The sequence below is a fragment of the Xenopus laevis genome, chromosome 4S (assembly GCF_017654675.1).
Source record: "Xenopus laevis strain J_2021 chromosome 4S, Xenopus_laevis_v10.1, whole genome shotgun sequence".
Classification (NCBI taxonomy): domain Eukaryota; kingdom Metazoa; phylum Chordata; class Amphibia; order Anura; family Pipidae; genus Xenopus; species Xenopus laevis.
Window position 1 is genome coordinate 131,610,538 of NC_054378.1, and position 25,688 is coordinate 131,636,225.

The window sequence follows — 25,688 nt, forward strand, 5'->3', positions numbered from 1 at the left end:
TCACTGTGTCCTACACTCGTCTCACTCACTCACCCTCACTGTGTCCTACACTCACACTCATGTCACTCACTCACCCTCACTGTGTCCTACACTCATGTCACTCACTCACCCTCACTGTGTCCTACACTCGTGTCACTCACTCACCCTCACTGTGTCCTACACTCATGTCACTCACTCACCCTTACTGTGTCCTACACTCATGTCACTCACTCAGCCTCACTGTGTCCTACACTCACACTCATGTAACTCACTCACCCTCACTGTGTCCTACACTCATGTCACTCACTCACCCTTACTGTGTCCTACACTCATGTCACTCACTCACCCTCACTGTGTCCTACACTCACACTCATGTAACTCACTCACCCTCACTGTGTCCTACACTCGTCTCACTCACTCACCCTCACTGTGTCCTACACTCACACTCATGTCACTCACTCACCCTTACTGTGTCCTACACTCACACTCATGTCACTCACTCACCCTTACTGTGTCCTACACTCACACTCATGTCACTCACTCACCCTCATGTCACTCACTCACCCTTACTGTGTCCTACACTCATCTCACTCACCCTTACTGTGTCCTACACTCACACTCATGTAACTCACTCACCCTCACTGTGTCCTACACTCGTCTCACTCACTCACCCTCACTGTGTCCTACACTCACACTCATGTCACTCACTCACCCTCACTGTGTCCTACACTCATGTCACTCACTCACCCTCACTGTGTCCTACACTCGTGTCACTCACTCACCCTCACTGTGTCCTACACTCATGTCACTCACTCACCCTTACTGTGTCCTACACTCATGTCACTCACTCAGCCTCACTGTGTCCTACACTCACACTCATGTAACTCACTCACCCTCACTGTGTCCTACACTCATGTCACTCACTCACCCTTACTGTGTCCTACACTCATGTCACTCACTCACCCTTACTGTGTCCTACACTCACACTCATGTAACTCACTCACCCTCACTGTGTCCTACACTCATGTCACTCACTCACCCTTACTGTGTCCTACACTCGTGTCACTCACTCACCCTCACTGTGTCCTACACTCATGTCACTCACTCACCCTTACTGTGTCCTACACTCGTGTCACTCACTCACCCTCACTGTGTCCTACACTCACACTCATGTCACTCACTCACCCTCACTGTGTCCTACACTCATGTCACTCACTCACCCTCACTGTGTCCTACACTCGTGTCACTCACCCTCACTGTGTCCTACACTCATGTCACTCACTCACCCTTACTGTGTCCTACACTCATGTCACTCACTCAGCCTCACTGTGTCCTACACTCACACTCATGTCACTCACTCACCCTTACTGTGTCCTACACTCATGTCACTCACTCACCCTTACTGTGTCCTACACTCATGTCACTCACTCACCCTCACTGTGTCCTACACTCATGTCACTCACTCACCCTTACTGTGTCCTACACTCATGTAACTCACTCACCCTCACTGTGTCCTACACTCATGTCACTCACTCACCCTTACTGTGTCCTACACTCGTGTCACTCACTCACCCTTACTGTGTCCTACACTCACACTCATGTCACTCACTCATATCTCTGTGGCTAATGAGCTACTATACAGTGACAGCACTCACAGGCCTTGTATGGAATGATGGGCGGAGCAATGCAAATCTTAATTTCCCTGTATCTAAACTGTATCCCCTGCACCCCACAGGGATCACATGACAGACCCTGGTAATAATGGGGGGGCCACAACAGGAAACCTTTTCCTTTCGCAATTGGTTTATACAGGAGCAGTGGGCGTGTCCTTGTTTGGGCCCAGATATTCCCTGTGTTGGGAAGGGGGGGGCATCTTGTTTATATTCAGTTATAGAGTCATGTGACAGTTGTACTGGGGGGGCAGTACAAGAGACACAGAGAACTGGAGCCAATAGAGGGGCCCCAACATCAACCTGACTCTTTTATGTGGCACCGCCCCCAGCACAGCCCTCGACTAGACCCAATGGAAATGTCTAATGCAGCGCCGCCATCTTGTTTCACTTTCCCATGTGTCACTTGAGCAGAATGAGACTGACCCCTGCGCAACTGCCTGATACCTGCTCATGTGACTCTCTGTCTGCCCAAGGGACTCCTGGGAATCTACAGCAAGATGGTGGTGCTGAGCTTACACTCTAAGGTTCCTATCACATTCTCATCAGTCCCTGCCCCAGTGAGCTTACAATCTAAGGTCCATATCACATTCCCATCAGTCCCTGCCCCAGTCAGCTTACACTCTAAGGTCCCTATCACATTCCCATCAGTCCCTGCCCCAGTGAGCTTACACTCTAAGGTCCCTATCACATTCCCATCAGTCCCTGCCCCAGTGAGCTTACAATCTAAGGTCCCTATCACATTCCCATCAGTCCCTGCCCCAGTGAGCTTACACTCTAAGGTCCCTATCACATTCCCATCAGTCTCTGCCCCAGTGAGCTTACAATCTAAGGTCCCTATCACATTCCCATCAGTCCCTGCCCCAGTGAGCTTACAATCTATGGTCCATATCACATTCCCATCAGTCCCTGCCCCAGTGAGCTTACAATCTATGGTCCATTTCACATTCCCATCAGTCCCTGCCCCAGTGAGCTTACAATCTAAGGTCCATATCACATTCCCATCAGTCCCTGCTCCAGTGAGCTTACAATCTAAGGTCCCTATCACATTCCCATCAGTCCCTGCCCCAGTGAGTTTACAATCTAAGTCCCCTATCACATTCCCATCAGTCCCTGTCCCAGTGAGCTTACAATCTAAGGTCCCTATCACATTCCCATCAGTCCCTGTCCCAGTGAGTTTACACTCTAAGGTCCCTATCACATTCCCATCAGTCCCTGCCCCAGTGAGCTTACAATTTAAGTCCCCGTCACATTCCCATTAGTCCCTGCCCCAGTGATTTTACAATCTAAGGTTCCTATCACATTCCCATCAGTCCCTGCCCCAGTGAGCTTACACTCTAAGGTCCCTATCACATTCCCATCAGTCCCTGCCCCAGTGAGCTTACACTCTAAGGTCCCTATCACATTCCCATCAGTCCCTGCCCCAGTGAGCTTACAATCTAAGGTCCCTATCACATTCCCATCAGTCCCTGCCCCAATGATCTTACAATCTAAGGTCCCTATCACATTCCCATCAGTCCCTGTCCCAGTGAGCTTACAATCTAAGGTCCCCGTCACATTCCCATTAGTCCCTGCCCCAGTGAGCTTACACTCTAAGGTCCCAGTCACATTCCCATCAATCCTGGCCCAGAGAGATTACAATCTAAGGTTTTTGTCACAGTCACAGGCCTTCAGATTGTTTCATCAGGATCCAATGAACTTGCCAGAATCTATTGGGGTGGGAGGAGCCAGACACAGATATGGGGGAGCTTCTGTACATAATGTGGTGTTTGGGACTGTGCCGCTAATATAGAAAGGGGGGATGGTGGTGCCGGGGAGCAGGATGGGCAGTTCTGCAACAGGTGGGACTGTAGGGCCCCGCCCCAACTCATAGGCCCCGCCTCTCACTCAGTCCAACACTCACATGTAACACTCACACACTCAAAGCAAAGGGCAAGCTCTCCCCACTCATTGGTATAATCTCAGTGTCAGTCAAATGTGTTGGCCCCTCCCCCAGTATCATTGGTCCGTCCCACAGGGGGAGGAGCCGAGGGAAGAGATCGCGGCGGTTGTTTCGGGAGAAGAAGAAGAAGAAGAAGAAGCGTCGGGCGGGGGGGATGGAGGAGCGGGCGGAGGAGTTTGTGCAGCAGATGAATCGGGTGATTGAGGCTCAGCGGGGGCAACTGGAGAGACAGCGGGGGCGGATAGAGGAGCTGGAGGGGCAACTGGTTCTACTGGGGGCTCAGCACCTGCGGCACCTGAATAACTGCCCCCTGAGGTAATAACTGCCCCCCCAATAATCACACCTGCACCCCCACTATTGTACCCCGGGCAGCCCTCGGGGGTCCCACTTGTATCTTTTTCACTGAAAGAATCAACTGCCCCTCCCTGGGGTTTTATATGGGAAACCTTGTACCTGTGAGTGTGTGTGGGGGGGGGGGGTATGTGAGTAACACAGGTGAGTGTGGGGGGGTATCTGAGTAACACAGGTGAGTGGGGGTATGTGAGTAACACAGGTGAGTGTGGGGGGGGTATGTGAGTAACACAGGTGAGTGTGGGGGGGGGTATGTGAGTAACACAGGTGAGTGTGGGGGGGGGGGGGTATGTGAGTAACACAGGTGAGTGTGGGGGGGGGTATGTGAGTAACACAGGTGAGTGGGGGGTATGTGAGTAACACAGGTGAGTGGGGGGTGTATGTGAGTAACACAGGTGAGTGTGGGGGGGGGTATGTGAGTAACACAGGTGAGTGTGTGGGGGGTATGTGAGTAACACAGGTGAGTGGGGGGTGTATGTGAGTAACACAGGTGAGTGTGGGGTATGTGAGTAACACAGGTTGAGTGTGTGGGGGGGGTATGTGAGTAAACACAGGTGAGTGGGGGGGGTATGTGAGTAACACAGGTGAGTGTGTGGGGGGGTATGTGAGTAACACAGGTGAGTGGGGGGGGGGGTATGTGAGTAACACAGGTGAGTGGGGGTATGTGAGTAACACAGGTGAGTGGGGGGGAATGTGAGTAACACAGGTGAGTGTGGGGGGGTATCTGAGTAACACAGGTGAGTGGGGGGTATGTGAGTAACACAGGTGAGTGTGGGGGGTATGTGAGTAACACAGGTGAGTGTGGGGGGTATGTGAGTAACACAGGTGAGTGTGGGAGGTATGTGAGTAACACAGGTGAGTGTGGGGGGTATGTGAGTAACACAGGTAAGTCTGTCTCACCTGCTGTATATGTTTACTGACTCTGAGCTGCCAGCTGCATATTTGGGGGATTTCCTCAAATCAATTTCATGTGTTGTTGGGGTTAAATCCTGGGGACAGAGCACCTGATGCTCAGAAATCTCCCCATGTCAATAACACAGAGTGACCCCCACTAACATCAGCCAAAGTGGCCCTGGGGCCCAATCAAATCTGCTATGAGAATTATAACTCCTGATTGGCTGTGATATGTACTGGGGTCCCTTATTAATATCCCATTCATTTATATTTCTATATCTGTACAGACTATGAGCAAACTCAGGGGCTGTTCCTGCTGAATTGTGCTTAGTACAGGGAATACCTATGCTGCCATAGTTTTATGGGATCTCTCTGTACAGACTATGAGCAAACTCAGGGGCTGTTCCTGCTGAATTGTGCTTAGTACAGGGGAATACCTATGTACCATAGTTTTATGGGATCTCTCTGTACAGACTATGAGCAAACTTAGGGACTGTTCCTGCTGAATTGTGCTTAGTACAGGGAATACCTATGCTGCCATAGTTTTATGGGATCTCTCTGTACAGACTATGAGCAAACTTAGGGGGCTGTTCCTGCTGAATTGTGCTTAGTACAGGGAATACCTATGCTGCCATAGTTTTATGGGATCTCTCTGTACAGACTATGAGCAAACTTAGGGACTGTTCCTGCTGAATTGTGCGAAGTACAGAGGAATACCTATGCTGCCATAGTTTTATAGGATCTCTCTGTACAGACTATGAACAAATTTAGGGGCTGTTCCTGCTGAATTGTGCTTAGTACAGGGAATAACTATGCTGCCATAGTTTTATGGGATCTCTCTGTAGACCAGTGATCCCCAACCAGTAGCTCGTGAGTAACATGTTGCTCTCTGACCCCTCGGATGTTGCTCCCAGTGGCCTCAAAGCAGGTGCTTATTTATGAATTTCAGGCTTGGAGGCAAGTTTTGGTTGTATAAAAACCAGGTGCACTGCCAAATAGAGCCTCTATGTTGGTTGACAATCCACAGAGGGGCTACCAAATGACCAATCACAACACTTATATGGCAGCCCAAGAATATTTTTCATGCTAGTTTTGCTCCCCAACTCCTTTTACTTCTCAATGTTGCTCACGGAGTTGAAAAGGTTGGGGATCCCTGCTGTAGACTATGAGCAAACTTAGGGGACTGTTCCTGCTGAATTGTGCTTAGTACAGGGAATACCTATGCTGCCATAGTTTTATGGGATCTCTCTGTACAGACTATGAGCAAACTTAGGGACTGTTCCTGCTGAATTGTGCTTAGTACAGGGAATACCTATGTGCCATAGTTTTATGGGATCTCTCTGTACAGACTATGAGCAAACTTAGGGTCTGTTCCTGCTGAATTGTGCTTAGTACAGAGGAATACCTATGTGCCATAGTTTTATGGGATCTCTCTGTACAGACTATGAGCAAACTTAGGGACTGTTCCTGCTGAATTGTGCTTAGTACAGGGAATACCTATGTACCATAGTTTTATGGGATCTCTATGTACAGACTATGAACAAACTTAGGGACTGTTCCTGCTGAATTGTGCTTAGTACAGGGAATACCTATGTACCATAGTTTTATGGGATCTCTCTGTACAGACTATGAGCAAACTTAGGGGCTGTTCCTGCTGAATTGTGCTTAGTACAGGGAATACCTATGTACCATAGTTTTATGGGATCTCTCTGTACAGACTATGAGCAAACTTAGGGACTGTTCCTGCTGAATTGTGCTTAGTACAGGGAATACCTATACTGCCATAGTTTTATGGGATCTCTCTGTACAGACAATGAGCCCATAGTCAGACACATATAAGTGAATGCAGAATTTTGTGTTCCATCTGAGTACGGCACTTAAATGCATTTGTGTGAGTGTGGGTCCCTTTAAATAATTAAGTTGCGTTTCTTCCTGAGCTCACGTGCAGTGGAACGCATTAAGACTGAACGCAGGGGAGCGCAGGTAAAATCGCTGGTCTGTATGAGCCCTTAAAGGGGAACTGCACCTGAAAATATGTTTTGCCTAATGAAAGAAAATATTGCACAACTTCCCTGTATCCATTGATTCTTATTGGGTTTATAGTTGTGTCTTTGCAGGTGTGAGAATTGTCTGCCTGGAAAAGATCAGTTTTTTTGGGATGAGTTCCCCTTTAAAGTATAAGACGGATAAGGGAGGCTGAGACTGCAAGTTGTGACTAGGAATAGACGCATTTAGCTTTTTCCAATGGGGCTGTACTCACACAGGCGCATGTAGGCGCCGGACGCAGGAAAAATGCAGCTTGTTGCGTCTCAACGAGCGTTCGGCGCCTACATGCGCCTGTGTGAGTACAGCCCCATTGGAAAAAGCTAAATGCGTCTATTCCTGCGCTCCCCTGCGGCTGAATGCAGAATGACGGAAAGCAGGGGAGCGCAGCTTCAACCGCTCGCCCTTCATCCAATGTGGCCCTTTCCATTCCGTTATATTGAGACTACTGACGGGTGCACTGGCTGTTGTGACTGCTGCTGTTTTGAGCCGCTCAGAGTAAACCCGTGCTCCGTGGGCCTTAGTGTTTGTGACACAGATATAATTTGTAAGCAGGGAAGGGTCAGAGGTTCAGGGAATCCTGTGGCTAATTACTGACGAGGGGGTGGGGCTGTTCCTACTTGGGGTCAGAGGGCAGGGATTACTGATAATTAGGGAGATGAGGAGGAAGAGTGACAGGAGTTTCCTCTGCCCAATGTCACCGTGTAACAAATACAAGTGTTAGCTCCTGGGCCTATCTTTAACCCCATTGACTGACATTCCCCCAGGGCAGATGGAGGGTTAATAGGAAATTAAATTAAAGGGACGTTTCCAGTGGCAGAACCCGAGTCTCAGAGGAGTCTCCAAAGTCTGGTAAATCCTATAAGTGGATTTGGGCTGATAATTAATCTGGGCTATTTATGGCCTGGAGCTGCCACGGGCCCCCCTCATGTGATTGGCTCATCACTTTACACTTGCCTTTCACAGTCACTCCCTAGTTGGTAGGGTAATTCACCCCTAGCAACACCACCTAATAGAACTTCCTACCTCGCCAGAATCCGTGACCCATCTGAGAGCTGCCTGTTCCCAATGTAATCCTGGTACCTGGGTCATGTGATTGGCACCAGAGATGTTAAACTTAATTGTTACGTTGTCGCCCCAATCACCTAAACTGCATTAATTCTGAGTAATTCTCTCCCTGACTGTACTGCAGATACATTAGCTGGCTTTAAGGAAGGGACGGGTGCCTCTTTAGCAAGGAATGAACAACAAGGCAATGGGAGCTGTGCTTATAGCATTCTGGGAAATGAACAGTTGCACATGGGACATAATGCATTCTGGGAAATGAACAGTTTCACATGGGACATAATGCATTCTGGGAAATGAACAGTTGCACATGGGACATAATGCATTCTGGGAAATGAACAGTTACACATGGGCCATAATGCATTCTGGGAAATGAACAGTTACACATGGGCCATAATGCATTCTGGGAAATGGAAGCCAAAGCTGATGAGATTGTTGGAGTTGAACGGTGTAAATGGGGCTGAAGGTTGTAGAGTCACCCAATTCCCAAACTCCCCACACAATCTGTACATTGCTTTAATCAACACTGTCACAGACTCACACCTTTTGCTTTTGCCCCCTTCCTTCCCCGACTGTCAGCTCTTCAGCCCTTTCCCCATGTCTAAGTAGAGTACAGTCCTTTCCTAGAGAAAATGAAGATTTCTAGACAAGAGACCAATAACTTGGATAATTCACCCATCAAAGTGTTTGTTTATGAGAAAGTCCCAGCACATACGGGAGGATCAATAAATCAATACTCTGGTCTGACAAATGAATGTAAAATCTAAAGGAACATAAAAAGGAAATTAATTTCATGATAAAGAAAGAGGGGGGCAGTGTTTGATATAGAAACATTGGGTTAACAGTCACCCTGCTATAGTTCCAGGGGTACCCAAGGTACAAATAAGCACTCACCCCAAATCTCCCCCTAACTGACCTTCAGACTGGGCCCCCTTAGCTCATAACAAGGTTACAGATATATAGAAACATTGGGTTAACAGTCACCCTGCTATAGTTCCAGGGGTACCCAGGGCACAAATAAACACTCACCCCAAATCTCCCCCTAACTGACCTTCAGACTGGGCCCCCTTAGCTCATAACAAGGTTACAGATATATAGAAACATTGGGTGTCACCCTGCTATAGTTCCAGGGGTACCCCAGGGTACAAATAAGCACTCACCCCAAATCTCCCCCTAACTGACCTTCAGACTGGGCCCCCTTAGCTCATAACAAGGTTACAGATATATAGAAACATTGGGGTAACAGTCACCCTGCTATAGTTCCAGGGGTACCCAGGGCACAAATAATCACTCACCCCAAATCTCCCCCTAACTGACCTTCAGACTGGGCCCCCCTTAGCTCATAACAAGGTTACAGATATATAGAAACATTGGGGTGTCACCCTGTTATAGTTCCAGGGGTACCCAGGGTACAAATAAGCACTCACCCCAAATCTCCCCCTAACTGACCTTCAGACTGGGCCCCCTTAGCTCATAACAAGGTTACAGATATATAGAAACATTGGGGTAACAGTCACCCTGCTATAGTTCCAGGGGTACCAAGGCACAAATAAGCACTCACCCCAAATCTCCCCCTAACTGACCTTCAGACTGGGCCCCCTTAGCTCATAACAAGGTTACAGATATATAGAAACATTGGGGTGTCACCCTGTTATAGTTCCAGGGGTACCCAGGGTACAAATAAGCACTCACCCCAAATCTCCCCCTAACTGACCTTCAGACTGGGCCGCCTTAGCTCATAACAAGGTTACAGATATATAGAAACATTGGGGTAACAGTCACCCTGCTATAGTTCCAGGGGTACCAAGGCACAAATAAACACTCACCCCAAATCTCCCCCTAACTGACCTTCAGACTGGGCCCCCTTAGCTCATAACAAGGTTACAGATATATAGAAACATTGGGGTGTCACCCTGCTATAGTTCCAGGGGTACCCAGGGTACAAATAAGCACTCACCCCAAATCTCCCCCTAACTGACCTTCAGACTGGGCCCCCTTAGCTCATAACAAGGTTACAGATATATAGAAACATTGGGGTGTCACCCTGCTATAGTTCCAGGGGTACCCAGGGCACAAATAATCACTCACCCCAAATCTCCCCCCTAAATGACCTTCAGACTGGGCCCCCTTAGCTCATAACAAGGTTACAGATATATAGAAACATTGGGGTAACAGTCACCCTGCTATAGTTCCAGGGGTACCCAGGGTACAAATAAACACTCACCCCAAATCTCCCCCTAACTGACCTTCAGACTGGGCCCCCTTAGCTCATAACAAGGTTACAGATATATAGAAACATTGGGGTGTCACCCTGCTATAGTTCCAGGGGTACCCAGGGTACAAATAAGCACTCACCCCAAATCTCCCCTAACTGACCTTCAGACTGGGCCCCCTTAGCTCATAACAAGGTTACAGATATATAGAAACATTGGGGTAAACAGTCACCCTGCTATAGTTCCAGGGGTACCCAGGGTACAAATAATCACTCACCCCAAATCTCCCCCTAAATGACCTTCAGACTGGGCCCCCTTAGCTCATAACAAGGTTACAGATATATAGAAACATTGGGGTAACAGTCACCCTGCTATAGTTCCAGGGGTACCCAGGGCACAAATAATCACTCACCCCAAATCTCCCCCCTAAATGACCTTCAGACTGGGCCCCCTTAGCTCATAACAAGGTTACAGATATATAGAAACATTGGGGTAACAGTCACCCTGCTATAGTTCCAGGGGTACCCAGGGTACAAATAAGCACTCACCCCAAATCTCCCCCTAACTGGCCTTCAGACTGGGCCCCCTTAGCTCATAACAAGGTTACAGATATATAGAAACATTGGGGTGTCACCCTGCTATAGTTCCAGGGGTACCCACACAATATTCAGATTCGGTCAAATCCAATAGCCTGGCCAAACCGTATCTGAAGCATTAAAGGGAATGTTCACCTTCCAAACACTTTTTTTTCAGTTGAGCGGTTTTCCGATTGTTCAACATAAATAAAGACTTTTTTCGATTACTTTCCATCTTTTATTTCTTATTGTTCCCAAAATCTAAGTGTAAAGTTTAGTGTTTGTGTCTCTGGTGTTTCAGTCTGTCAGTCAGTGACCCTGGAGTATCTGAATTGTTATATTTTGTGACATATAGTTGATACATTTAGTTGATACATTTAGTTGATACAATTAGTTGTTACAATTAGTTGATCCATTTCTCAGTAGGATCTATGGGGAATATAAGTGTAACTATTGTATCAAGCCTAACAGTTGCCTTTAATGTCACTCAGGGATTCTGCTCAGAGAGAGAAGAGAGGAAACTCCACTTCCTACTGGGAGAAGAGACACTGACAGTAACAATAGCTGCACAATATGTAAGAGACTGTCATAGACTGAGAGAGACCCCACTTTCCCCTATTCCCATAAACTGCCCCCCCTAACCCCACCCGTTTCACCCCTCTACCTGCTTTGGCAATGCTTAATATGTATTTGCTCCTGTCGATAAAGCTCATTCTCTTCCTATTGCCATGGCAACGGTGTGTGTCCCTAGCATGGGTTAATTAAAAGTGTCACTTTGTGTGTTACTGATACCCCCAGTTGGGCAATTCTGTTTCATCTGCCCCAGGGAAGTTTAAAATGAGCAGAAATAACAGATTTACTTTCTCATTTGATCAAACAGGCGCAACCATCTGATTTATTCATTAAAGTAACAGATTCCCATTACAATCTCCACAAGAAATGTACATTTAGGCCGTTTTTAGAGAGGGAACTTCCATTTCATCATATTCTGCTTTGCTTTATGGAGATTTATATCAGTCCCTGACCCAGTTGAGTTTACAATCTAATCTCATCACAGTTACACACACACTATGGTCATCAGAAGCCATTGACCTGCCTGTAAACAAAAAACCCTCTACTATTTACCCCTGTCCTGTATTTTAGCTGCTAATTCCCTTTATGTATTTCTTTCCTTTCACCCTTGTCTATTCTGTTTGCTTCTGTTTCCTCTCCCCATCCCCCCTCTTCTCTCCCCTTCTATATTTCTCCTCTCCCCCATTTGTCTCTCTACTCCCTAACCCCTTTCCCTTCTCTCCTTCTGTCTCTCATCCCCTCTCCTTTCCTTTTCTCCCCCAACTGTTTGGCCTTACTCTCCCCCATCCTCCCTCTTCTCTCCCCTTCTATATTTCTCCTCTCCCCCATTTGTCTCTCTACTCCCTAACCTCCTTTCCCTTCTCTCCTTCTGTCTCTCATCCCCTTTCCTTTTCTCCCCCAACTGTTTGGCCTTACTCTCCCCCATCCTCCCTCTTCTCTCCCCTTCTATATTTCTCCTCTCCCCCATTTGTCTCTCTACTCACTAACCCCCTTTCCCTTCTCTCCTTCTGTCTCTCATCCCCTCTCCTTTCCTTTCCTCCCCAACTGTTTGGCCTTACTCTCCCCCATCCTCCCTCTTCTCTCCCCTTCTATATTTCTCCTCTCCCCCATTTGTCTCTCTACTCCCTAACCCCCGTTCCCTTCTCTCCTTCTGTCTCTCATCCCCTCTCCTTTCCTTTTCTCCCCAACTGTTTGGCCTTACTCTCCCCCATCCTCCCTCTTCTCTCCCCTTCTATATTTCTCCTCTCCCCCATTTGTCTCTCTACTCCCTAACCCCCTTTCCCTTCTCTCCTTCTGTCTCTCATCCCCTCTCCTTTCCTTTTCTCCCCCAACTGTTTGGCCTTACTCTCCCCCATCCTCCCTCTTCTCTCCCCTTCTATATTTCTCCTCTCCCCCATTTGTCTCTCTACTCCCTAACCTCCTTTCCCTTCTCTCCTTCTGTCTCTCATCCCCTTTCCTTTTCTCCCCCAACTGTTTGGCCTTACTCTCCCCCATCCTCCCTCTTCTCTCCCCTTCTATATTTCTCCTCTCCCCCATTTGTCTCTCTACTCACTAACCCCCTTTCCCTTCTCTCCTTCTGTCTCTCATCCCCTCTCCTTTCCTTTCCTCCCCCAACTGTTTGGCCTTACTCTCCCCCATCCTCCCTCTTCTCTCCCCTTCTATATTTCTCCTCTCCCCCATTTGTCTCTCTACTCCCTAACCCCCGTTCCCTTCTCTCCTTCTGTCTCTCATCCCCTCTCCTTTCCTTTTCTCCCCAACTGTTTGGCCTTACTCTCCCCATCCTCCCTCTTCTCTCCCCTTCTATATTTTCTCCTCTCCCCCATTTGTCTCTCTACTCCCTAACCCCCTTTCCCTTCTCTCCTTCTGTCTCTCATCCCCTCTCCTTTCCTTTTCTCCCCCAACTGTTTGGCCTTACTCTCCCCCATCCTCCCTCTTCTCTCCCCTTCTATATTTCTCCTCTCCCCCATTTGTCTCTCTACTCCCGAACCCCCTTTCCCTTCTCTCCTTCTGTCTCTCATCCCCTCTCCTTTCCTTTTCTCCCCCCAACTGTTTGGCCTTACTCTCCCCCATCCTCCCTCTTCTCTCTCCTTCTATATTTCTCATCTCCTCTTTACTTGTTTGACTATTTATTCTTTATCTCCCTTTATCTGTCATTCTGCCTTAAATTTCTCTCTCAGGTACTTTAATGCCTTTCTTCGGTCTCATTCACATTTTCAAACCCCAAGTCCTTAGCTGACTGTTCCATGTAAAACTAAAGGCAATAGAGTTCTACTCATCCCTATAGAAGCAGTGGTGCAAGGGAATAATCTTTTGGTGTTTTTAGGAAAAACGTTGGGTTTAACTCTATAAAGATGACTCAGCACTGGATTAACTTCCATGAGAAAACTCTCCATCCCTCCTGATTTGTACAATGCAAGCGGTTTCCAAGGCAATAGTACTGAGAGAAAAACCAAAATAAGTACTTTTGCTTGGAAATAATGTTTTGGCCTTTCTCTATCCGAAAGCAATTTCTTTTGCTCAAGGAACAAGAATCTCCCTGCGGATTTATTATCCAAACGGCACAAATATTGAAATGAAAGGAGATAAGCGGAGTCTCTGCACCACTTTCCATGTTAGAGATGTGAGAGTCAGAGGATGAAAGTGCCGCGTTGTGTTTGGCTCTTATTCATTTCACTTGTACAGAACATTTCAGCTTTATTATGGCAGAATTGGTGCTAAATGAAGCCTCTGAGGTCTGTCTGTCTCTGCACATGACAGTTGAAGGAGCGACTGTTGGTCGGCAGCTCCATTGGATATAACGATGGAAAACTATAACTGACAGGCTCAATATGTATCAGAAATTCTGTTCTGTAGTTGCAGCATTTTTTGACTGAATCCCAGCTTAAAGTTGGCCATTAATTTGACTAAATGAAACTTAAATTATGACAAAAAAATGCTGCAAAAAGACAAATTGAACTCATTGCTAGACACAAAGGTGTTATTTTGGGGCCCATTGCTGGCGACAAGAAATATAATATCATGCAATATATGAGCAGAGCAGGGTCCATCCGTGGGGTAGAAATACAATATATCAGTGGAGCAGATCACTGGCTCAGAACACAAATATTTGGGAGGGGGTTGAGCGAGTGCATTTCTGGGTCGATGACCGGCGGAGCTTTGATACAGTTGTAACATGACAATATCAGTCGTTTCTCGTCCTCCGTTTGATTGGTCCGGTCACTGATCAGGTTGGACACCCTGGGGAGTTGTTTCTCGGCATGTTGCTTCCATTTCTTGCTGGTCTGGTTTCTTCCAAATGATTTATTTGATTCACAGAGAAAGAACAAGCCTTAGATAGAGATTGGCATTCTCTGACGGTCTCACCTCCGTCTGTACCACAGAGCATGCAATCTGATTCCTAAATGCTAGCCATCTGGTTGGTTTGGGCCCAAGCGACATTTTCAATTCTCATTATTTGTTTTTATCTTTATTTCCCCCTCATTCTGTCTCTTTCCATTCTGACGTTCTGTCCAGTTGTTGGGGTCAGCCCTTCCTTCTATGGGGCAATTACTGGTGAGGGGTTAGTGTGGGGTTCTGGGAGTTACAAATAAAACACTGACTTTCACTGGAGTTTTGGGGGTTGAGAGCCGGCCAGGCACCATTGTGGATGACTGATTTAAAGCTGTATATATATATATAGTGAGTGTATGAAACTAATTAAGACACTCAATCAGATGGACGCCTCTATTGAGTTTCCATTCATTGATTTCACTGTTGTGTCCAGGGCGGTGGGTGCAGCAGAACTATAACCATTCTGTACAAAGAACATTATTAATCTGCGTTTACTGAGAGGGAACCAATGGCAATAAATCACCAATCACTGGTAATGTCATAACGATAAGTAATTTACTGCCAATCACTTTCTTTCTCCCAGGAACATGTACTGCTCATATTGATCCTGCTTGGCCAACCAACCACAGATACTATTCATTGTGTTTTCCCTCAGACCCCGGCTCTACAACTCTGTCTGCTTCATCTTCCACCTCCATCCACTTCTCTTGTCCTGAAAAGTCCTTTCCTACCCTATACAGATATCAGTATTATCAGAACTAGTTCCTCTGCACTACTCTCTTGGGTACCAGTACTGCAAGAACTAGCTCTCCTGTCCTCTCTCCTACTCTACTGGATACCAATACTGCAAGAGATAGTTCTCCCGTTTTATTTCCTACTCTCCTGGGTACCAGTACTGCAAGAAATAGCTCTCCCGTCCTCTTTCCTACTTTGCTGGGTACCAGTACTGTAAGAACTAGCTCTCCTGTGCTCTCTCCTACTCTCCAGGGTACCACTCCTACATCTCCCCTGTTCTGTCTTTCTCTTCTGGTTACCAGTGCTATACCTCTTCTTTTTTTTTTTTTCCTCTACGGGTACCAGTACTATCCCTCCTATATAATATTCTTCTCTTCTGGGTACCAGTACTATCCCTTCTCTATTCTCTTTTTGTCTACTGGGTACCAGTACTATCCCTCCTCTAATCTTTTCTTCTCTACTGGGTACCAGTACTATCCTTCCTCTATTAATTTCTTCTCTACTGGGTGCCAGTACGGTCCCTTCTCTATTCTGTTCTATGGCCGACATTCGCTATGGCTCTTAGATGTTCCTCAGATTGCCGCAATGTAGAAGACTACTGAGCCTTTAGTTAATGTGATATTTATAGGGGTCCCCTTAGTGCCAGGCTGGGGACACAGACCTGCTGCTGTGAAATGAATGTGAAATGATCAGAGAGTGCAGCCCACCATGAACACTAACTCACAAGCACTAACACAGGGAATGTAGGTGAGTGTGAGGGGCAGAATATTAAAGGAATCAGTCACTGGAATGTTCTACTTAGTCTCTCTTATAGTAATTGCCTCCTGTCTTGTCTTTATTAGGGGCAATTGCTCATAAACCAGAGAATTCCAGGAAAAATATAATTCCGTAAGGTCCTGCCGGGAGTTGCAAGAAATCTAATGTACATTCCTCTTACATGAAATAGAATTTGTCCCATTTGTTGAACGTGTTTGTGCTGATCCAGAGGGGAACGTCCAGGAGTCCTAATAATATTATTGAGGGGGAACAGTATATTGTCCTACTGATCTCACTGAAAAGCTGTAACAGTTGGGTCAGAGCTGAATGGGAGGTGCAAAACCGTTACAAAAATTGAACATACAAATATCTTCAGTTCTGAGCATTTGGGGAACATGGGGCTACGGTTCCATTTTGGAATGTGACAGGTGGAGAGCAGATCCGTGTTTGAATGAATTGTCGGTGCATGTGGTTTGAAGTGTAAGCCTCACGTCTCTGAGTGTTGCATTGTGGGGATGAAATAACTCAATGGTTTGGCAACATCTCTGTGCTCTGAGTTCTGAGCTCCGGGAATAAGGGCAACTCCGGTCCCACAGCTCTGGCTCCTTTTGTCTGGAACCAGACGTTTGTGTTTTATGTTTAAAATATTTTATTTGATTTTCATATTAAACAAATGAAATCAAAATGACAACAAATGTTATGCAGATGAAGAAAATATGTTGCAAAGGAGACAATGGCATGATAGTATCAAAACTATATCATTCATGAAAAATAACAAAAAACGAACTAAAAATTCGTTTGTGTTTTAGATATGGAATTGGTTACAAACATTTCTGGGTCACAGTCAGATACCCCCCAAGTGTTTCTGCCAGCCCAAGGGTAAATGAGTTCCTGAGGCAATTAGAACTCAAAGAAATGAGAGACTCAGTGTTAGCAGCCAATGAGATTAGATGGCTTAAGCAAAAGGTCAAACTGTCAGTTTCCAAGATGTGAACCCCTAAAATAGTTGTCAGATAGAACCAGCAGATCTGCATTTTTTTGTACAATACAATTATGCAGTGACTGGGTCACCTGGTTCTAAATAATGAAACACCCATGGTTGGCCTGTGACAGAATATACAGCAAATTAGTGCAATTATCCCTGAAATTGTAGACGGCTCCATCTTAAGCCTAAAAATTGCAGAGGTGTTCTGTAGTCACAACAATTCTAGGCATTCACCGTGGGAAGCAAACGTGCCCTCTTTAACCCTCGCATCTCCCAGAGAAGAGATACAAAACTGCTGTCCCCTGTGGCATCACAGACGGAAGGAGGGGCCATTGATAGGTTTAAAGGAACAGTAACATCACAAAAATGAAAGTGCTTTTAAGGAATGACAATATAATGAAAAACAACTATAGCTTACAGCCATTAAGGCAGCCATTCAAGCACAGGATACACAGTAGATAACAGATAAGTACTACTATAGTTTATATAAACAAGCTGCTGTGTAGCCATGGGGGCAGCCATTCAAGCACAGGATACACAGTAGATAACAGATAAGTACTACTATAGTTTATAGAAACAAGCTGCTGTGTAGCCATGGGGGCAGCCATTCAAGCACAGGATACACAGTAGATAACAGATAAGTACTACTATAGTTTATATAAACAAGCTGCTGTGTAGCCATGGGGGCAGCCATTCAAGCACAGGATACACAGTAGATAACAGATAAGTACTACTATAGTTTATATAAACAAGCTGCTGTGTAGCCATGGGGACAGCCATTCAAGCACAGGATACACAGTAGATAACAGATAAGTACTACTATAGTTTATATAAACAAGCTGCTGTGTAGCCATGGGGGCAGCCATTCAAGCACAGGCTACACAGTAGATAACAGATAAGTACTACTATAGTTTATATAAACAAGCTGCTGTGTAGCCATGGGGCAGCCATTCAAGCACAGGATACACAGTAGATAACATATAAGTACTACTATAGTTGTTTATGGAAGGTGGAAGCATTCACACTACTCGGCTAATTGGAAATGTTCTGTTAAATAAGCCGTAGTCAGGAGTGGCAAGCAGCAGTGCAGCGACAGCCGAGTAATTGCACAAAGTGCTGGGCCGAGCCCCTCCGATTGCCCCTCTGTGTCACTATTAGATCCCTGGGCATTTACATCTGCCCATTTAAGTGCATTACTTGCTCACAGCGGGGATCTTGCTCCCTCCTGCTGATAATTGGACTGTACAGTGAGCAGAACTGTGGGGTACATACACCCTGAACCTGTACCTTACAGAGGAATTGATATATATATATATAATAATACACAAAAGCCATGAATATCTTGTCAATTATATCCTTATAAACGGTGAGTTCTGATGTCATCAGTTATAAACGGTGAGTAGTGATGTCGTTTCTGTCACATGACTCACTGAAATTTGTGTATTATTGTAAAATATGAGGATATTAGAAGTTACCTTGGAGTTCCATGACCTGTATAACTCGGCCTTCGGCCTCGTGTCTTTACATGAAACTCCTCGGTAACTTATAATATCCTTATATTTTACAAGAGGGGGTACTTTATTCACTATATATATACTGTATATTCTGTTTCTATTATTCTATTATTCTATATTCTATCAGTATTCATAGGTTAATATTTATCTCCTTCTTTTTTTTCCCCTTAGCTAGGAGATCATCAGTCTTGCCTGAGCCTCCATTATTCCCTGGCCAGTTACAGCCTTCCTTATTATTTGTGGATTTGCCATGCACTTCTGCATCCTAGGGATTCCCTGTACTAGACACAGTTCAGCAGGAACAGCCCTCTGTAGAAGGGATATAGTACAGTTCATGTAATTGCACACCACATCGATTATACAGGGGGCTGTTCCTGCTGAACTGTGTCTAGTACAGGGAATCCCTATGGATCAGCCCAGTGTGACCGTAGTAACCTTAAAGGGATACTGTCATGGGAAAAATTTTTTTTTTCAAAACACATCAGTTAATAGTGCTGATCCAGCTGAATTCTGCACTGAAATCCATTTTGCAAAAGAGCAAACAGATTTTTTTATATTCAATTTTGAAATCTGACATGGAGCTAGACATATTGTCAATTTCCCAGCTGCCCCAAGTCATGTGACGTGTGCTCTGATAAACTTCAATCACTCTTTACTGCTGTACTGCAAGTTCCTCCAGCAGCCAAACAACAGAACAATGGGAAGGTAACCAGATAACAGCTCCCTAACACAAGATAACAGCTGCCTGGTAGATCTAAGAACAGCACTCAATAGTAAAATCCAGGTCCCACTGAGACACATTCAGTTACATTGAGAAGGAAAAACAGCATCCTGCCAGAAAGCATTTCTCTCCTAAAGTGCAGGCACAAGTCACATGACCCGGGGCAGCTGGGAAATTGACAATATGTCTAGCCCCATGTCAGATTTCAAAATTGAATATAAAAAAATCTGTTTGCTCTTGTGAGAAATGGATTTCAGTGCAGAATTCTGCTGGAGCAGCAGATTCATTTTGAAAAAAACATGTTTTCCGATGACAGGATCCCTTTAACAAAAATGGACCCAGGTGCTTCTGGGTCAGAACCCCTTTCCATATATGATGTACTTGGGGTGACAGTACCCACTGTCTCTCGTGTGCTTGTGTTCCAGCTTTCCCTATTATTTGTGGATTTACCATGCAGCATTGGGATTTCATGTACTATGCACAGTTCAGCAGGAACAGCCCCCGGTATAAGGGAGACCTATGGATCAGCCTAGTGTGGCTTTAGCCTTATAGAAATGGGCCCAGGTTCCATGCCAAATGGACTCCCACTTTAATTATGTAGAAGAAGTTGCTAAAAGTCTGTCGTTTAATATAAGGAGGGTAATTGCTGTATAAACATTCCTCATTAAGGTGATTATCTTTGCACCACACCCACCATGAGTCACTTGTATGTCTCTGTTATTCTATGGCACATTCGGGCGCAGTTCCCGGGGGAACACTAAGCGGTAACACACCCCATAACAAAGGGCCAATGTGTAGAACATCAGACATTCAACTTGTTGGCAAATACTCAAGTTATTGTTACTAATCTAGTGACTCACAAACACACACTGTTTATTCACCAGCAGGAATATTTAGATGTTCATTCCCTGAGATCAGTCACATCATTGTCCTCTCATCAGCCGCTCACTCTCTCAATTAGACCCCCCAAATGGAACAGTCTCTTCCCCCCCCCAACTGCACCGCAATCAGCGGAAAAGATTTATTCTGGAGAGTTTTGTTTTGAGGAAATAATGTTTCCTGTTTGTAACAGAAATGCTACAGAATAATATCAACTTACTGAGAAAACATCTTATATTATTTGTATCCCTTCAAGAAACATCTCTTATACATGTTAAAGGGATACTGTCACGGGAAAAAAACATTTTTTCAAAACACATCAGTTAATAGTGCTGATCCAGCAGAATTCTGCACTGAAATCCATTTCTCAAAAGAGCAAACAGATTTTTTTATATTCAATTTTGAAATCTGACATGGGGCTAGACATTTTGTCAATTTCCCAGCTGCCCCCAGTCATGTGACTTGTGCCTGCACTTTAGGAGAGAAATGCTTTCTGGCAGGCTGCTGTTTTTCCTTCTCAATGTAACTGAATGTGTCTCAGTGGGACCTGGATTTTACTATTGAGTGTTGTTCTTAGATCTACCAGGCAGCTGTTATCTTGTGTTAGGGAGCTGTTATCTGGTTACCTTCCCATTGTTCTTTTATTTGGCTGCTGGGGGGGGGGGGAAAGGGAGGGGGTGATATCACTCCAACTTGCAGTACAGCAGTAAAGAGTGACTGAAGTTTATCAGAACACAAGTCACATGACCAGGGGCAGCTGGGAAACTGACAATATGTCTAGCCCCATGTCAGATTTCAAAATGAAATATAAAAAAATCAGTTTGCTCTTTTGAGAAATGGATTTCAGTGCAGAATTCTGCTGGAGCAGCACTATTAACTGATTTTTTTGAGAAATTTTTTTTTTCCCATGACAGTATCCCTTTAAGTAATACATAAGTACCCGCTGTCTCTTATTGTATCGATGTGTTTGTGGGTCAGAACCCCTTTCCATATATAATGGGCTTGGGGTGCCTCAGACTGACTCCGGAGCAAGTTGCAATGCTGTGGGTGCTACGCAGCCCTGTAGGTAACACAGAAGGACAGGTGATAAGTATCTGAATGAAACGCAAGTCATGGGTCAGGATTGGTTTCGTCTATGTGCCACTTACCTGAATGCAATGATACTAAACATCATTGAATTTATCAGGATGGGGCGGAGCTTTTTACTTACCCTCTGGGCACATTTCCCACAATACACCTGCAGCTTCCAGACGTGCAACTTGCATCAAATGCGCCATTCTACGTGCAACAAGCACAAGATCCTATAGGGGCAATAGCTTGATCTGGGCAGAACTCCCATAGACATCCATGACTATTAGATATTTATGAATTGCCCCAATGCGCTGCAAGAAGAATCTACAGGTATATCTATGTACAGTATCATGTGTGTGTATCTACCTGTGTACTTACCTGCCAATTCAACTGCTTTCTATGTGTTACCGGCCCTTTAACAACCCAATGTATCACTGTTGTTTATTTGCCTTCATGTTATTTACACATTTTCGCCAATCATCTCGCCGCGTTGTCATTTGTATACGGAGGCTTCGTGCGTCCGCCCCGCTGTGCCAATCTGCAGCTCAATCTGGAATTTAACCCTCCGGCAGCTGCACTCAGTGGCTGAGATTGTTGTTGCAGAGCAGGTTTCACACTAATAAAAAGATTTTATGTGAGGGGCCCTATGTGAGAGCAGGGACCCCATACTATTAAGTTAACAGGGCCCTTCCATGAGGGGACCCCATTGTTAAACAACTGGTTACCTTGGTCTCCTGGGTGGTGGCCCTTGCCAACAAGTAAAATGAGGCCCCTAATATGCTCCCGGCCCCTCGCCAATTTATGCAAATTCAGCTTTTCCATCATGGGGCCCATCCCTGCTAGGGGCCCCAGACTTCATTACCCCCAGTCCCTACTGATGGCAGCCCTGTTTGAGTTACTACATAACTGAGTTGTGGTGCAGCAGCAGGAGGGCCGCAGGTTGGACAATGTTACACAATTACAAACATTTGCCCTTAAACTGTGATGTGAGACGATCCTCTGGATATGCGGAATCATTGGATAACGATGATTCTCTCTAATTCTAACTCAACACTTTCATTCCCGACCCCTTGTTGATTATGTGGGGTCAGAACTACTGACCGGGACTTACCTGCAGCCATTGGCCTATTACTCACCACTCACACTGTCCTCTGCAATACTCAAAGCTCATGTGAGTCTAAGGGGCCTATTTACTAACAACCCAATTGTGATTTTTATCATTTTTTTTTTTAGCATTAATCTCAAAAAATGTCTGGTTTTCCTATATTTCTAAAAAGAAATTTGTAAAAACCAAACTTCACCAAGTAAAACTTGTCGAGGTCCTAGAGGAGTCACAGGGCTCTGCGCTGATCTGATTGGGCCACTTCACCCCAATTCAGACTTAGAGGTTTCAGATCTTTTTCACTAGGAATTGTCCAAAAACTTTAGAGCTTTTCAAGGTATTTGGATTTCAGCTGATTGTTCAGCACTTTTTTTTGTTTGTACATTTTATATTCAGATGTCTCAGTAAATTCAATGATAGTCGTGATTTAAGAGTTTGGGAGTTTAGTCTGGGGGTTTCAAGAACCTCTAAAAGCGCTAAAATGCGACCTCCTCCATGAGTGATTATAAGCTCATTTGAGTGCAGGAATGAGTGTGTGAGAGCCTAAGCTCATGTGAGTGTAAGTGAGAGCCTAAGCTCATGTGAGTGCAGGAGTGAGTGTAAGTGAGAGCCTAAGCTCATGTGAGCACAGGAATCAGTGTAAGTGAGAGCCTAAGCTCATGTGAGTGAAGGAATGAGTGAGTGAAGGAATGAGTGTAAGTGAGAGCCTGAGCTAATGTGAGTGTAGGAATTAGTGTAAGTGAGAGTCTAAGCTCATGTGAGTGCAGAAATGAGTGTAAGTGAGAGCATAAACTCATGTGAGTGCAGGAATGAGTGTAAGTGAGAGCCTAAGCTCATGTGAGTGCAGGAATGAGTGTAAGTGAGAGCCTAAGCTCATGTGAGTGCAGGAATGAGTGTAAGTAAGAGACTAGGCTCATGTGAGTGCAGGAATGAGTGTAAGTGAGAGCCTAAGCTCATGTGAGTGCAGGAATGAGTGTAAGTAAGAGACTAGGCTCATGTGAGTGCAGGAATGAGTGTAAGTGAGAGCCTAAGATCATGTAAGTGCAGGAATGAGTGTAAGTGAGAGCATAAACTCATGTGAGTGCAGGAATGAGTGTAAGTGAGAGCCTAAGCTCATGTGAGTGCAGGAATGAGTGTAAGTGAGAGCCTAAGCTCATGTGAGTGCAGGAATGAGTGTAAGTGAGAGACTAGGCTCATGTGAGTGCAGGAATGAGTGTAAGTGAGAGCCTAAGCTCATGTGAGTGCAGGAATGAGTGTAAGTGAGAGCCTAAGCTCATGTGAGTGCAGGAATGAGTGTAAGTGAGAGCCTAAGCTCATGTGAGTGCAGGAATGAGTGTAAGTAAGAGACTAGGCTCATGTGAGTAAGCGTTAGAGTAAATAATAGTGTACGTTTAGGGGAGTTTGAGTGGGAATGTAGGTGAGTGTGAGTGAGTTTGTAGATGTGAGTGTGAGTAATGACCTTACATTTCCCCTTCACTTCTCCAGAAGTGTCTCTGAGACACAAATTCTGACTCTGTCTAATGCTGATCTTTTCTTTCCTTTTAGATTTGACGTGGAAATGACACGGAACCTCAGGTAGGAAACAGATCTATTTATATTACTTTCTATAGGAAGTGATCTGATTGGGCCTCTGTGCTCACAACTGAACTCTCTTGTTCCATTGATGATTGGCACAGATATGATCCCATGTTCTGGCGTTTGATTGGCACAGATATGATCCCATATGGACTGAGTAGCTAATGGATCAGGGGAATAAAGTCCAGTGAGTCTGAGGTTGGGGTGGAAAAAGAGCTGTAAGAAAATCACTTCTTGCAAAATGATGATTGATTTCGTATTCATTATAGGGGGGCCCAAGGGCCTGACATTTTGGCTTGTTTTGCTGGTTTCTGTGCCCCTGGCAATGGATAGAGGTTGGGTCCCACATGCTGAACAATAAGATAAATCAGTTCATTGAGTTGCTTCATTCAGCCCAGTTTTGTCCAAGCGCACCTCTTGTTTCACCCCATCATGGGCATCAGTAAGTGCAGGTGACCAATATCACAAGATCGTTGGAAGTTCTGTAGAAATAATCAATGTTGGTGTTTTTTGAGTGGTTCAAATGGGGAGCGGTGGGGGGACTCAAAGCTGCATCTTATTCACATGGGGTCGTACCCCGGGGTGGGTCAGAGGGAGCAAGAACCCTGCAGATCCCACAATGCCCCCCACAATCACAATACAGTTTCATGAACATTGTGTCATTCTGGGAAGGAGCTGATTTATGGCATTGCTGAATATTATGTGTAACTCTATGTACCTGGGTAGGAAATTGGACTCGATTAGCCGGGGGGGGAGGGGTCGTGTTTGACCATAGGAAGTAGAGCAGCCCAAGACTGGGCAGTACTGACAATCTGCCCCCCCCCCACACTAGTGTATATGATTTGCCCCACAAGTAAATGTTTGGGGTAGCGGATCATTGACAGAAGGAGAGAAACAAGCGGCTGCGACACTAATAGAAAGGGATTGTGTTTTCCTCGTCCCATTAGTAAATAAGTCATTATGGGCCAATACCAGTTCATTCCCATCACAGTGCGGCTACTAGAGAGGATGAAAGATCTTTTGTACAATCAATGATTGTGGGAAAGATCATAATTGTACCATGTATGGCCACCTTTAGTCTCGTCTCACGCCCCACTACATTGCCTCATGTTTGCTTCTACATATATATATATTTATCATAGAGGCTTTCTTACACCTGTTCTATTCCTGGTTTATACCTGATCTACATTGTATCTACACCTGCTCTATACCTGATCTGCACCTAATCTATACCTGACCTATATTTTACCAACTCCTGCTCTATATGTGATCTGCACCTTATCTATACCTGATCTATACTTGATCTTTATCTGATCTACACCTGATTTATACCTCAGCTTTTCCTGATCTGCACCTGATCTAGAATTAACAGACAAAAAAAACAGTTGGCATTGCACTTGTTTAGATTATTGGAGCACAATTTAGTGTATTTTGTTTATTCCCGTCAGGAAAAAATTAGTGATGTTAAAAGTGTAGGGGATATTGACTTTAGAGAGAAACCAAAGAAGAAAGGAGGTCCTCAATTGATCTGATCTGTTCTTAATCTGCACCTGATGTATACCTGATCTACACCTGATCTACACCTGATCTGCACCTGATGTATACCTGATCTAAATAATACACAAATAATAAAGAAGGAAAGCAAATTGCAAATTGTACCAGAATATCACTCTCTACATCATACTGTTCATTTAAAGGTGAAGAAGCCCTTTAAT

The 25,688-nt window shown here is 45.3% G+C and overlaps 1 protein-coding gene across 4 annotated transcripts in view; it reads left to right on the top strand.

The window, feature by feature from the left end:
• The first annotated feature begins 3,546 nt into the window (after positions 1 to 3,546).
• Positions 3,547 to 25,688, top strand: part of LOC108704412 (IQ motif and SEC7 domain-containing protein 1) — a 140,408-nt gene continuing 118,266 nt past the window's right edge. For 3 of the 4 annotated variants that reach the window (XM_041561876.1, XM_041561877.1, XM_041561881.1), the window contains exons 1-2: positions 3,731 to 3,906; positions 23,944 to 23,973. In XM_041561876.1, coding sequence (XP_041417810.1) covers positions 3,746 to 3,906; positions 23,944 to 23,973 — 191 coding nt within the window. In that variant the 5' untranslated portion in view covers positions 3,731 to 3,745. Of the gene's footprint in view, positions 3,907 to 23,943; positions 23,974 to 25,688 lie in introns of all 4 variants that reach the window. The other variant, XM_041561880.1, reaches the window with a different exon arrangement.